Source organism: Leptosomus discolor, chromosome 9 (genome assembly GCF_034619465.1).
Source record: "Leptosomus discolor isolate bLepDis1 chromosome 9, bLepDis1.hap2, whole genome shotgun sequence".
NCBI lineage: Eukaryota > Metazoa > Chordata > Aves > Leptosomiformes > Leptosomidae > Leptosomus > Leptosomus discolor.
The window spans coordinates 22748979-22762454 of NC_141399.1; the positions used below are offsets into that span (position 1 = coordinate 22748979).

The 13476-nt window shown below is 46.7% G+C and overlaps 1 protein-coding gene across 4 annotated transcripts; it reads left to right on the plus strand.

The window, feature by feature from the left end:
• The first annotated feature begins 681 nt into the window (after nt 1–681).
• Nucleotides 682–10084, plus strand: CNBP (CCHC-type zinc finger nucleic acid binding protein). 4 transcript variants are annotated; one of them, XM_086469716.1, is made up of 5 exons: nt 682–798; nt 7334–7449; nt 7712–7807; nt 7995–8193; nt 9112–10084. In XM_086469716.1, the coding sequence occupies exons 2-5, from the start codon at nt 7347–7349 to the stop codon at nt 9227–9229; spliced, it is 516 nt and encodes a 171-aa protein (XP_086325842.1). In that variant the 5' UTR covers nt 682–798; nt 7334–7346; the 3' UTR covers nt 9230–10084. The 4 variants fall into 4 exon arrangements, with proteins under 4 accessions (XP_086325842.1, XP_086325841.1, XP_086325844.1 ...); XM_086469715.1 differs by having other exon boundaries at nt 7712–7806; nt 7991–8193; XM_086469718.1 differs by having other exon boundaries at nt 7715–7807.
• Nucleotides 10085–13476: the final 3392 nt, after the last annotated feature.

Consider the following 13476-nt stretch of genomic DNA (forward strand, 5'->3'; position numbering starts at 1 on the left):
GAGCTTATCTCCTCGAACTGACACGGCGGAGGCTGCGCGGGGCAGGCAGAGCAACGAGACGGGTAGGAGAGGCGGGCGGGCAGCTCCCCGCGCAGCGCCCGCCGGTCAGCCTGTCGAAGGGCGCGCCGTTATTTTGCGTGGGGCCAAGCTGCTCCAAGGCGGCGAACCCAGGGCAGCAGCCGTCCGACGTGTCTCATCCATGGCGGGATGTCAGCCCAGATCGCGGAACGGGTGGGGGAAGGCGGTCGGCGCTGCCCTCCCCTGCCGCCCCGTCCCGCTGTATCGCCGGGGCAGGCGGGCGTCCCCTCTGCCATGAGGCGTCAGGCGGGCACCGGAGCTCGCTGCGCCTTTCGTCAGGAAGCTGGAGCTGCCTGGGTGGTGAGTCACCGTGCGAAGGGCAAGGAGGTGCCGCGGCGCCTGCGGCGCGCTGCGAACAGCCAGCACCGGCGGCAGCGCCGCCCTACCCGCCCCGGAGTAGGCAGCCGGGCGAACTGAGAGGCCCGGTAGGCGGGCCCCTCCCACCGTTCGACTGCGATGGTTGGGTGGCCCCGTCTGCAACTCTGATTGGCTATCCGGAAAAGCGGTTTGCGCCCATTGGCTGAGAGGCGGACTCCGGTGAGCCGTGTGCAGAGTAGTAGGGAGGGGCGGGGTGATCCTGAGGGGAGAGCGTGTGGGTCGTGTGCAAACCGCGTGTGGCGCAGCCAGGAGGGACCCGGTAGCAAGGCGGGCAGAGCCGGAGCGAGCGGGGCCTACGGTCGTCGGGCGGGCCACTGCCGCAGAGGGGTCGAGAGTCCGCAGGTAACTGCTGGGCCGGCCTCGGCGGTGAGGGGAGCTGCTGGGGCCGAGGGTGGGGAATGAAGTCATAGCGTGGAGGGATGATGGCGCTGGCGCACTTCGGCTTAGTGCGCGGGAAAGTGGCGCCGAGCGGCCCGCCCGGGCTCGGCCGCGATTCCCTGGCCCGGGTGCCGCGAGGAGGGCGGAGGGAGGTGGGTGGGGAGCGCTGAGGAGGGAGCGGGGCGCTGCAGGCCCTGTGAGGGCGGGCGGTGGCGGCGGGTGAGTCAGGCTCTGGCGGATTCCGGGAGGCGCGGAGGGAGCCTGCGCTGTTTGGTGGAAGGGAGGCTGGGGCGGAGGCAGGTGAGCCTAGTCAGTTCGGTCAGGCTGGCCGCTACCCGGGAGCAGTCTATTGCTGAGCCCGCGGGCCGGTGGCGGTCCTGGGCCTATTGGCCGGGGTCCGGCGGCGGCTGCTACGCCGGGTGGTGCTTGCTGGGCCTGCAGCGCGGGGGCGGAGGGCGGCGTGGTGCTGGGGGGTGACGCTTCACGTGGCCGGCCCCGCGGCGTGGGGGGGGGGGGGGGGGGGCGACGGCTAGTCTGGCCTTACTGCGCGGGTTGGGCTGCGTGACTGACTTCCCCAGGGGTGAACGGCTGTAGCGAGTTTGGGGAAAAGGTCTGGTGAGAACGGGAACTGGGTGGAAGGTGGCTGAAATAAAACTGTTTGTTCTTCTCTTTCTTTTTTTGAATCTGCTGAACTGCGCTTGCTATGACTGAGTGGGGAGGCTGGCGGCGCGGTGGCGGCGGGGCCCGGGCCCTGGCCAGCGCGTGGCTCCCCGTGTGCGGGGCGCTGCCGGGGACCGGAGGGGCGAGGTGTTGCAACTGCTCGTCTCGGACCACAGGCATGGGTGGTGGCCTGCTCCAAATCCAAACGTGACCTATAAATGGACAGGAAAAATAGCCTGTGTTGTCTACAGATCGCAGGCTAGCGGAGCAGCCTTTTATTTAAGTTCTTGTCAGACGTAGTTCTCAAGTAACTGCTGTTACTCATTTAGTATCCTGCATTGTCATAAGGAATTATTAAACTTAATACTGGGTTTTATTTTTATTTCTGCACTTAACAAGATCCCACTGCCATGCAGCATTAGGGTGGCCTAGTCCATCTTTTCTTCCTTAATGCAAGCTTGCTTAAAGAAGCAATTCTGCATGTCTTCAAAGTGAGGAGGTTAAATGAGTTCACCGGGGCTTTGCAACAGCCCTGCGAGTTACCGGTGTAACCTACTGGTTTTTTGAACTGACTTTGTTGAATGTCTGGAGTGAATTTTGTATTGAAAAGTTCCTGTGTTGTTGAGGTTGCTTATTTCTCTTTAGGTTTAGAACTTTGCACAGATAGCAGTAAAAAATAAGAGGGGAAGATGCTAGAATGTGCATATTTGGAGATAATCTGTAGTTCCTCCCACTCTATATTAACTAGTATGGGTAGGCAGGAAGTGCTACAGAGTCACTTCTTTGAACTTTTGCTCTCTTGATTTGTGTCAAAGCTATCCAAGAATTACTAGTCTAACCAAAGTCATGATGTCTGTTTGACCTGGCTTCTGGCCCCTTGGTAGGGATCCATGTTCTTGAGTTTTATGGAGCGTAGGGCTTGGCTTTCCATGTTTGCAGGTTTTGAAGTTTCAAACTACTTCCTCTCAGAATTGGGATATTGTTACGTGGTGGTCAGAATACTTAATTTTTTTTTATCTTTTCTAGTGAAGACAAAAGCCGGAGTTGGGAGCATCTAGACTAACTCGTCTCTGTAGCGTGTTTTCAGGTTACAGATATGGAAATTCAGCCAGCTGAGTACTGAGTAGCTTTGCTGACAGTCACATGTCCTCTGTTCAAGAATTCTTAACACATGCTTATTGGGAAATAAAAACTCCTTACGGGTAGCATTTCTTTTTAAGTGAATAACGTTTTGACTTTTCTTTTGAAACTAAATGCTAATATTTCTGTTAGCTGTCTTTTCTGCCTTTCCATTTCTTGATCTCACAGGAAAGCAAAGCTGTGCTTCTGATTACAGAGGGGTTTTGCCATGTTTGGGCTGGCTCTGGGGTGGCTTGTCAAATCCAGGTGTAGGTTGGTCACCAACAGCCTGGAAAGAAACTTCTGACTTCTCAGCGTTTGCCTCTTTGATGTAACTGACTTGCCAAGGAACCCTCAAGTATGCTGGCTTTAGCAGTGGTTTTTATCTATTGTGTCCTCTGATTGAAGAAGGGAAGCCCTATTAATATTGAATGGGGGTGATACTTGTAGATCAAAAGAAGCACCTGGTAAGTATAATGAAGATAATTGCCCCTGTTTTGTTGGGTGGTTGAATTCTAAGGAACTGCTAGTAGCTGAGGAATTTTGAGTAATCTCAGAGGTGAAGTGCAGCCTCCTTTCTACTATGAGGAGCCCAAGTTTTACTTCTGTTTGTTAAAACCAGCTTCCTTCTCAGAGGGAATCTAGGCTGAAAGCTGTAAAATAAAGAGCATTACAGTGGAGCTTAGTGGTAGCTCTTTCCGTCATCAGGTCTGGATGGGCTACTAAAACAGGCTTGGGTTGAATTGCTGAATCTTGTGTGTGAAGACTGGAGATTAATAGCACCTCTCCCATTTTAAAAGTTCTGAATGTGTATTAAGTCTAAAGCCGCAGAAAGACATGATCTTCCGCTTCAATGTTTGATATAAGAAACTTCACAGTTTCTCATATCACTAGAAGAATCACAAAGAAACTTTGTTGCTTTGAAGTCTGGTGTTAAAGTTGCACTCAGAAGCTTCAAATCTGACTGGGGAAACCACTGTGGTGGCACCTCTCACTTGGGTCTTTGAGCTGTTCTCAGCCCATGATCCTTAGCAGTAGGGTGATCATACAGAACAGTCTAAAATTCATTTTTCATAATGTCTTGCCGAATAGTTGCAAGGCAATTTCTTTCAGCTTCAGACTACAGTTTGGAGCTCTGTAGGAGTTCAGGTAAATGACTGACATCTCCCTTTAGTAGAAAGGTAAGGTTTGAGGCAACTAGACTCGTGTTTCTTCACAAGTTTTGGAATCTAGTCTGAGGCTGTGGCTTAGTATATCTTGCAGAGTTTTACCTGGCTCAGAAATGCCAGATGAGGCCGTAGTTGTAATTTGTTTTCCATTATTACTTTTTCTGTCCCAGTGAGGTAAATATCTACTACTGGGATGCGAGGTGGGGGAGGCAGGCTGCTTTGTATAATGCACTTGAGCTGCAGGAAACACTGATGTTGCTGAGTGAAAACTTTCCAAGAAGACTTAAACAAGTGACCTTTGGTAGATAAAGGGAGCTGCTGGAAACTTGCCTGTGATATCAATATGCCTCTATTTTGTCTTAACAGAGGAGAACTTGAACTTGGGTGGTTTTACTGTGTTATTTTTTTTTTGTCTTGAAGTAACTGAAAAATGTAATGGTGTTCAAACTGCTTGGAGGCTGTCCATTTAAGGACTTGTCTTCTGAACCAGCCTTTTCTGGTTATTGCTCCTTAAAGGTGGCTGTTGGCTTTATCTGAAAATGAAATCCTTATATTGTTTTTTAAAACACTTATACTGGTGGGGAATGTTGTCCTGTGTAAGGCTTCTTAGATTGTGGGGTAAGTAAAACTAGTGTCAGCTGCGTCCACATCTAGCTGGTGAACTTGGATTCAGTTTCAGATCCTTTACAAGAAGAATGCAGAAATTAAACATCAAAATATTGAAAGAGACATTCCAGACAAGCTGTTTGGTACTTGCATACACTTAGAATATCTGAAGATGGAGCATTATGGCTGCAACTGCCATAGAAGTCTTCAAATATCTTTATGTTCAGACATCCTTTTTCCCCCTGAACTCAGAGATATTTAAATCAATCTCAGTCTTGAAGGACAGTTGTGCAGAGACTGTTGCTTGACTTTAGATTTCTTAGCTCAGTGTGTGTAATCTTACCCTGCTGACTTGCTGTGTACCAGAGGAAAAGAAACTTCAGTGTTTTCCTCTTGAAGGAGCAGTTAAAAAGGAGGCAACTTTGAATCAGATGTAAAACTTCTCTTTTCATGTTCCTTTGGGGCAGTGAGCTTTTGTCCATCACGCAGATCCTGACCCTGACTGTCAGTTTGGCAGACTAGATACCGGCTGACAGATCAATCTTTGTTTAAAAACTTTTCCACTGTGTATCTAAAGCAGGTCTAGCTCACCTACTAAACATTTGTCTCCTGCCACATGTTAACCTAACTGGTTACGTTAGGTTCTTCTTATGAGTAACTGCTGGCAATATTCCATCCTGTCACTTCATGCTGTGGTCTCAAGTTTGTGGTTTGGAATGAAAGTCTGGTAGCCGTTAGTCTCTGTAAAGATTTATTTCACTTCTGTTACAGCTGTTGGCGTACTATTTTGTTCTTTTTAACAGGTCTTATGTTGTTGTTCTGTAATATTTTAATGTGAAGACTTTTAAGAGAGTTGCAAGTTGAGTGAGGAATCTCTCACCCATGTTGTCTCTCTTGGAATTAGAAGCAGCATCAACTATTGTGCCCCAGCCCAGCTCCTGCAGCTGGCTTTGCTCGTGTTTTCCCTGTTCTGCAGTGTCAACACGGTTGCTATGAAAACAGCATCAACAGTGGCACACTGAGTGCCAGCTGCTGCCACCACCACAGCAGATGGCTCTTCACCCTTGGGTGTCCTAATAAGATAGTTTGACATCTTGAATTGACGTCTGAATTGAAGCAGAGGAGGCAGGATTATGTATAAAATCCAAGCATACCTCTTAAGTGCTCAGACAACCAGTTATTTTTATCCTTGTTAACATCTAGTTTAAGATCTTCTTGCATTCTTTCATTGAAGAATTTCATTTTAAGAGCAAATACCGTCACCTGGTCCATCCGGAAGGTAGATGTGGAATTACAGAAGTAGCATGCTAAAGTTTGTATCTCTTGTACTTTGCATTCCCAGGCTTCTGCTGTGGTTGAAAGGATGGGTGGTCACTTCTATGCTGAGGATAATTGGAGAGGGGGATACTGTTTTGAGGGAAGAGTGGCTAAAAAGCCATAGTACATTTGTTTGACATTGGAGTACTTTAAGAATAACCCCAAAAATTAAGTTTAGATACATGCTCTCTCTTTAAGAGCTAAATGTCAGGATGCTAATTCTGGTTCCTTCTTGAGGTCATGTGTTGTTCTTCCTGCTTCTGTAGTGGCTTTCTTCAAGACACAACTCATGAATGTTCCTGGTAATCTGGAATGTGGGATGGTTTGGAGGGGAGGGAAGCATTCTGTAATGTAGATAAATTGTAGGGTTACAGGAGGATTGTCTTGATTTGGGGGATCAGGTAAACTGACCAAACATACCAGATAATGATTCTACTTCTGTTGAGTTAAGAATAAGGAATTGGGAGAGAGCATGTGAGTATTTAAACTTAGGGAGACTTGATCAAAATGAAGGTTGACATGCGTATTTTTAAACTAGTGTACTTTAAACTTGTCTTCAGGCACACTTTAAAACAAGTCTCCAATTTAAATGTTTAACTTCCCTGTTCTTTCTAGTTCTAGAAGTCTTGTGTAACTGTTACAGCTTAGGGGAGGCATGGTGCTATCACTGCAATCTGTTTAACCTACCCCATCTTGACCACTGCTTTGGCAGTGGGTGGCAGACTGACTGACTTCTGCTCAGTGAAACACATACCTCCATTCCCCGATATGGGCAAAAGAAGTGATTTATGCTGTCTGGGACAGGCATGCCTGTCTGGTATTTCCCTAGCATTCTAAGGATGTTTTCCAAGTTAGCCTTCTAGGTATCTGGCAAGTGTCTGGTGTCTTTTAGGGAGGCCAAGTGTCTTAAAACATTTTCTTGCACGTAAACCTGGGAGTGAAGTATGCATCCTGAGCTATAGGTTAATGTATTGAAGTTGTAATTTTTATTTCTTGGAGTTTAACTATTTAGGTCATAAAAGAACTTAAGTCTTCAAATTTTAAGCTAATATGCTCTTTAAGGCTTTAGGTTTAATAGTGCCTGTTCTTACGGTTAGCTTCCAGAATGAAGCTTGCTTAGTAAATAAGTGTAGTAGTTGCCAACCAGACGGTTCAAGAGAAAGTATAACTACTAGGAAGAAATAATTTGTAGAGATAAGTAGCTGGCTTTTGAGTTTGAGGAATAAGGAAGAAGGTATGTTGCTGGAAGAGAACACTAAGGCTAATAAGACTATAGTTAAAGGAGTCATCTTTTTTTTTTCCCCCCACTCCTAAGCATTTTGTAAGTTTTTGAAGTGAAGTCTGGCTGCAAAAACTAATTAGAGGAAAAGTTATATAGCACACTATTTCTTTGGCTGTTCAAAGCTGCCTTGCTCCCAAGCAAAGCAAATACAAATTTTTATCCTCTGCAGAGGTTTTAGTAGTCATGATCAGATATTATACAAGGAAGTGTTGCGTTAGCCAGAAGTCTTGCTTGGTTGTCATTACCTTTGCCTGGAGGGTGGGAAACCTCTAAATCTCTTATTTTAATGTAGCCTTTGGTTGGTGGAGGGGAAGGTGCGCTAAAAATATCTTTCTTCCTCGGGCAGGTAATCTGCAGCCATGAGCAGCAACGAGTGCTTCAAGTGTGGACGTACTGGCCACTGGGCTCGGGAGTGCCCCACTGGAATTGGCCGTGGTCGTGGGATGAGAAGCCGTGGCAGAGGTGATTGGTGGCTGTGCTTTTCAGTTATTTGTACAGTAACATCTTTAGCTGCCTGTTCTGAATAGTATGTAAAACTGTCTTTGTTAGTCTGAAGAAGCTGGGAGACAAATTGGCTGGTTCTTACTCTGAATATAAGAATTTTGCCAGGGGCCTCTGAGAGTGAAGTTAACTTGTCAGTTCAGTTGACAGTGTCCTCGATTAACTCTTAAGAATACTCCGAACTTAGTTCTTAAGCCTTTTTTCTCTTGTTACCCGTTTCAAGCAGGCTTCCAGTTCATGTCTTCATCTCTTCCGGATATCTGTTACCGCTGTGGTGAGTCCGGCCATCTTGCCAAGGACTGTGATCTTCAGGAGGATGGTAAGTATCACTAAATATTCTGTCTCTTCAATTGATGGATGGAGATCTGTGGTTGGAGAGAAGGATACAGTACACTGGCCATAATTCACTGGCAACAAGCTGTACATGTCCTTCATTAGAAGCGTGCTACATCACAGTCTACCAAGGTTTTATAGTCTTGTTTGGTATGTTTTTCTTATTGTGGAAGCCTGCTATAACTGCGGTAGAGGTGGCCACATTGCGAAGGACTGCAAGGAGCCGAAGAGGGAGAGAGAGCAGTGCTGCTACAACTGTGGCAAACCCGGCCATCTGGCTCGTGACTGTGACCATGCCGATGAGCAGAAGTGCTATTCTTGTGGAGAGTTTGGACACATTCAAAAAGACTGCACCAAAGTGAAATGCTATAGGTAAGAAGTGACAAGGGACAACTGCAAAGTGTACCTTAAGTGATAGATGTGTTCTGTATCTAATTTTGATTAGGAAATGAGGCCTAAGGTTTGAGCAGGTAGCTTGTTTCTTTTAAATGGTTGCCTACTATTGTTCAAAATGAAGTTAGCAAAGTCAAGTGATAGATTCACTGGTCAGCCAGAGCAGTGCAGGCATTAAGTCACTGGAGCTGTACAGGAGAAAAAAACCCCATGTTTTTGTAGAAGGTAACACGAAGTACTGGTCTATAGCACAAACTTTAAAACTAGTGTCAGGTGCCTTGTGTCTTAAGCTGGAACTAACAAAGTTGATCTGTGCAAATCTGCTGACTGGCACAGTCAGCCCCAGCAGGAATATAAGCAGGTCTTGCTTATAGGAACCGCATGTGGAAGTGGATGTTGAATCAGTTTGAAGTGCCAGCTTAAAAATGCTGTGTAGTTTTTCAAAAGCAGGCTGATACCAGAAACAGCGTGTTTCTGAGTGCAGTATTCTTCACCCCCACCAAGGTTGCCTCCTGTGGAGGCAGGAGAGAGAACATGGTGCATTTGAGTTAAAACCATTTACTGTCAAAACAAGGTTAAACTGCAGACAGGAGCATTGGAGCAGGCAAAATCTGATGCAGTAAAAAAGCCAAAACAACCAACTTCCATATTTGATGTATGGTGGTTTTGGCATCTATGTTGATTAATGCGAGTTGGTCACTTGGGGAGCAGTTTCTGGCTGTGGTGAATACAGAAACTTGCCTCATGTCAAAGAATTCTGGAACACTGAAGCAGAAGTCTTGAATGCGGAGCTAGTGTTGCATGAAATTTAAGTAGATGAGGTACTTGACAGAACAGGATTGCTTTTCTGAGTAACTGTTCTGGATGGTTTTGATAGAATTGTTTGCTTTTTTCCAGGTGTGGTGAAACTGGCCACGTAGCCATCAACTGCAGCAAGACCAGTGAAGTCAACTGCTATCGCTGCGGCGAGTCAGGGCACCTTGCACGGGAATGCACAATTGAAGCTACAGCCTAATTATTTTCCTTTGTCGCCCCTCCTTTTTCTGATTGATGGTTGTATTATTTTTCTCTGAATCCTCTTCACTGGCCAAAGGTTGGCAGATAGAGGCTACTCCCAGGCCAGTGAGCTTTACTTGCCGTGTAAAAGGAGGAAAGGGGTGGAAAAATCAACTTTCTGCATTTAACTACAAAAATGTTTATGTTTAGTTTGGTAGAGGTGTTATGTATAATGCTTTGTTAAAGAACCCCCTTTCCGTGCCACTGGTGAATAGGGATTGATGAGTGGGAAGAGTTGAGTCAGACCAGCAAACCCTCTCTGGGTTACATGGATGTGAATCTATGCAGGAGGAAAGAAATTCTGGAAGTGTCTAAACTTCCTCATAACTTTAATTTTATTACAATGGCCTTGGATTGTCTGACCTCAGTAGCTGTTAACACCAAGTAATACTTGTATCGGGCCCTACCTAGAGCATATAGCCAAGTGGGAGTAAACAAACAAGATGCACATGCCTGTTAATGGCCATGAGAGAGAGAGAGAGAAATCAGGAATAAACTTTAACAGTAATTCAGTTAATGAATGTTCATGTTGGAGATAGAGGTTAATGGGAAGCTTTTGAATGAATATTTCAAAGTAAATCTGAAGCCCAGACATCAGTGCTCATAGCATATACAATTTGGAGCTATTCAGGAGTTGCAAATAAATGCATTTTCACAGAAATCAAGATGTTATTTTTGTATACTATATCACTTAGACAACTGAGTTTCATTTGCTTGTAATCAGTTTTTAAAGTAAGATGGTAAAAGCAATTGAAGTCCTAGAACATAGAAAATGTAATTTTAAACTATCAATAAAGCTGGAGGAGGAAGGGGAGTTTGGCTAAAGTTCCTTTTGTTTATTTTTGGTTTTCATGTACACAGTGCAAAATAACATATTAAAAAGGGGTATGTGGAGGTGTAAAAAGCTTAGTTTGGACTATTCTTTTCTACTGTCTTAAGTTTCTATGTGGTAGCATCACACTGTGAATCCATGGAGTGTGTAGTCCTTCCTCCAGACTGTTGTGTTCCTGCAGGTATTCACATGAATGGATTGTGTGGTCTTGGAGTGGGCTTGTTTTGTCTGTGCTGATGCAGCTAAAGCCTTTCTTTAAAAAATATTGTTGAAGAATGCACAAAAGTTGTTGGAGGTACAGGCAGTTCCAAACCTGGAGTAGTTTGGTGGCCTGCCAGCAGCACTGCAGCCTTCACAGATGCCACTGCACCACAAACTGTCCTATAAAACATCCAGTGTTAGGGGCACTTCCAGTACCTCGTGCTGGCTACAGGCTAGTAAACGGTTTCAAAGTCACAGGGGTGAGAAGGAAGCTGATGCTGCCTGTGTCTTGGGCACATCTATTCAAAAGTGTATTAACGTCCTGCAAGAAAAGCAGGGGGGATAGTTCCTGACTGACTGGTGCTTTGCTGGGAGGGACAGCTGTGGCAGGCGTGTCCTTAACTTCTGATGTTAGAGGCAGCTAAGGGCAACTCCCACTGGAGTGCCTCCTCTGCTTTGGAGAGATAGCTCACTAGTCACGGCACCTTCACGCACAAGCTAAAGGCTTCCCCTACTTTGAAGTCCCGGAGTGCTTTTTGCAGGCAGTGTGTGCTGTGGTGGTGAAGAGATTGCCTCTGGTGTTGGGGTGGTTGTGCGTGGATCTCTCTTCAGAGAGAAAGAAGGACCAGACATAATCTGCAGCTATGCTGGAGTAAAACTAAACTGGCCCTGTTATGTGTCTTCTAGACCTGTGTTATCAACCAGTGAAGGATCCCATTAGCACTTTTAGTTATTTTGGAAGCAAGGCTGTTAAACGTGGTGCAGGTGTGCAGTAATGCCCCTGAAGGCTGTGGCTTTCAGCAGACCATAGCACATGGGTGAGGCTTGCAGAGAGCAGTGCGAACTCCTCAGTTGGTGAACTGGAAGATCCCAATGAGCAGTCTTACCTGTGAGTGTTAGAAAAGCAGGCGCATTGCCTGATAATCTTCAGGTTGTTTTGGGAAATCTGATACCTAAAATGTGCATGTCCAAGAAAATGGTGACAGTCGTAGCTGTGGTGTCACATCAGGCGAACTCTGATCAGATTGTTGCTGTTCTGCTGTGGGCTGCCATAGCGATTCGGAGTTCCTTAACATTTAATGAAATAAAGATTTGTAAAGAACTAAAGCTTTCAGCCAGGGTTTGATGTTCGAAGCCTGTGGAAAGCATTGACCCATAGTTCAGGGAGAAAAATGAGATGACTCGTGAGAATAGTGAGTACACGGTGGCTGGAGCCCAGATCATCTGGCTGGCAGCAGCCAGCCTGAGCAGGTTTGAGACCGGCTGCGGTGGTACTGCTGTAGTGTCGGACGGAAACAGACTATTGGCAGAAGCCTGAAGCACTGAAAGAGGTAATGTTCTTGTACTGCTGTGCCTCAGCAGAAGGAAATCACAAGCTTCTGCCTGCTCGGGGTGATATAAAGAGGTAGAAGGCAGGTTCTGCAGTGTAAAACCAAGTGAGGTGGTGGCTGCCGTCGCAGTTTGTCCTGGTTCTTTGTCAGGATGCGTTTTGTCCAGCGTGTTTGCTGAGGAACAAAGCCTTTCAGCCCTGTTGCAGCCAAGGGGTGGGGAAGAGGTTCCTGCCTGACTAGTGTGGGGTTTTGAGTGTGTGTTTATTTCTGGTTTTGGGGTGTGGTTTCTTTTTTTTTTTTTAGTAGCTGCTGTTGGAGCATGAATGTACTTTTGCGCCTTACCCTCGAGGGTTGTCAAAACCCTCGCCAAATCCACAGCTGAAATCACAGAATCACAGATTGGTTTGGGTTGGAAGGGGCCTTAAAGATCATCTAGTTCCAAGCCCCTGCTGTGGGCAGTGGCATGAGTGGGTTGTCCTGGGGTAGTAGAGGTAGCCTGGTGCTTAACTGCTTTATTATTACTGATTAACTTTTGTGTGTCTGAAAAGCAGGATTGTTCTCTGAGGATTTTTTTTTTTTTTTAACAAAATGGGATTTGAAGGCTGAGAAATGCAAACCAGGATGTAACTTCAAAAAGGAGAAAATTATTCCAGCTGAGGTATCACTTCCTAGTCATCTTTATGCAGAGAACAGTCTGGAATACTGATGCTGCTACTTCAAGTGTCAGTTGCCTCAAAGTTAATGAGATGAACGAGCAAATAGTGATCTCAGAAATTGTGGGGATTTGGAAAAATCGAACCTATTATTTGTTCCATGTTAATCTTTCCCACTAATGCTGAAGCATCTACCCATTTGTTTTGAAGAGCAGTCCCACGAAAAATTCCAGTGTGGTAGTTTTCATGGATCTGGGGAATTACGTGGATCAGGAAGGTGAAGAGATAGTTTTCTACAACCAGGGCCTTGTAGGGCTGGCATTTTCTGGTAAAGGGAAATTTTATTTTATTAAAATTATCAGGAGTCATCGAATAAATTCTCACTGAAAACCAGGCTTCCCAGTTTGGCTTTTGGCCCAGCTGCAAAGGGCTGATGCAGTTGCTGTGCTGGCAGTGAGGTGCATGGTCTGCACGTGGTGAAGAGCTGCTGGCGTTGGGAAGCGGCAAGGCCCATGGCGGGGGCCGTGGGAGCTTGGCGGTCAGTGTTGCCAGTAAAAGCAGTGGGCTACACTGGGGGAGCAAAGGGGAGGCTGGTCTGTTCTGAATCCGTCTGGTAATGCTGTGGCTGTGCTGCACGTCTGGAGTGTGGTGTGAAATGCCTGCCAAAAAGTGCATTTCTGTTTGTCAGTGGAGAAACTAAGCAGGTGGGAGAATACAAAAGCGATTTTTACTGCCTTTTATTGTTCTTTTTTTTTTGTGTATTTTGTGAACATAAAAGAGCTGCAGCACCACCACAGGAAAGGAGCTTTTCCAGGATGGCTGGATACTGTTGGAGGAGAGCCCTGCACAGAGGTACCAGGTTGCAGGAGCAATACTTGGAGGTTCTGAACCATGAGCAGGAGAAACGGCTACTGGTTGACGTCAGGCCGATAAAGTTACCCTGCGACACAAAATCGCGTAGCTGGGCATTCACCATTTTGTATGTCACCTGCTTGGAGCACGGGTCAGGGCCGGTGACCCCGGCCGGGCCGGCGGCGCCCGGAACCCCCGCGTCCTGCCCCGCTTCCCGCCGGCCGCTCCAAGCAGCAGTCCGCCCTGCGCATGCGCGCCGGGGGAGAGCCTGCCCCTTGCTCGGCGGCGCGGCGAGGGGATGGCACATGCACAGTAGGGCGAGGTGGGGAGCTGCACG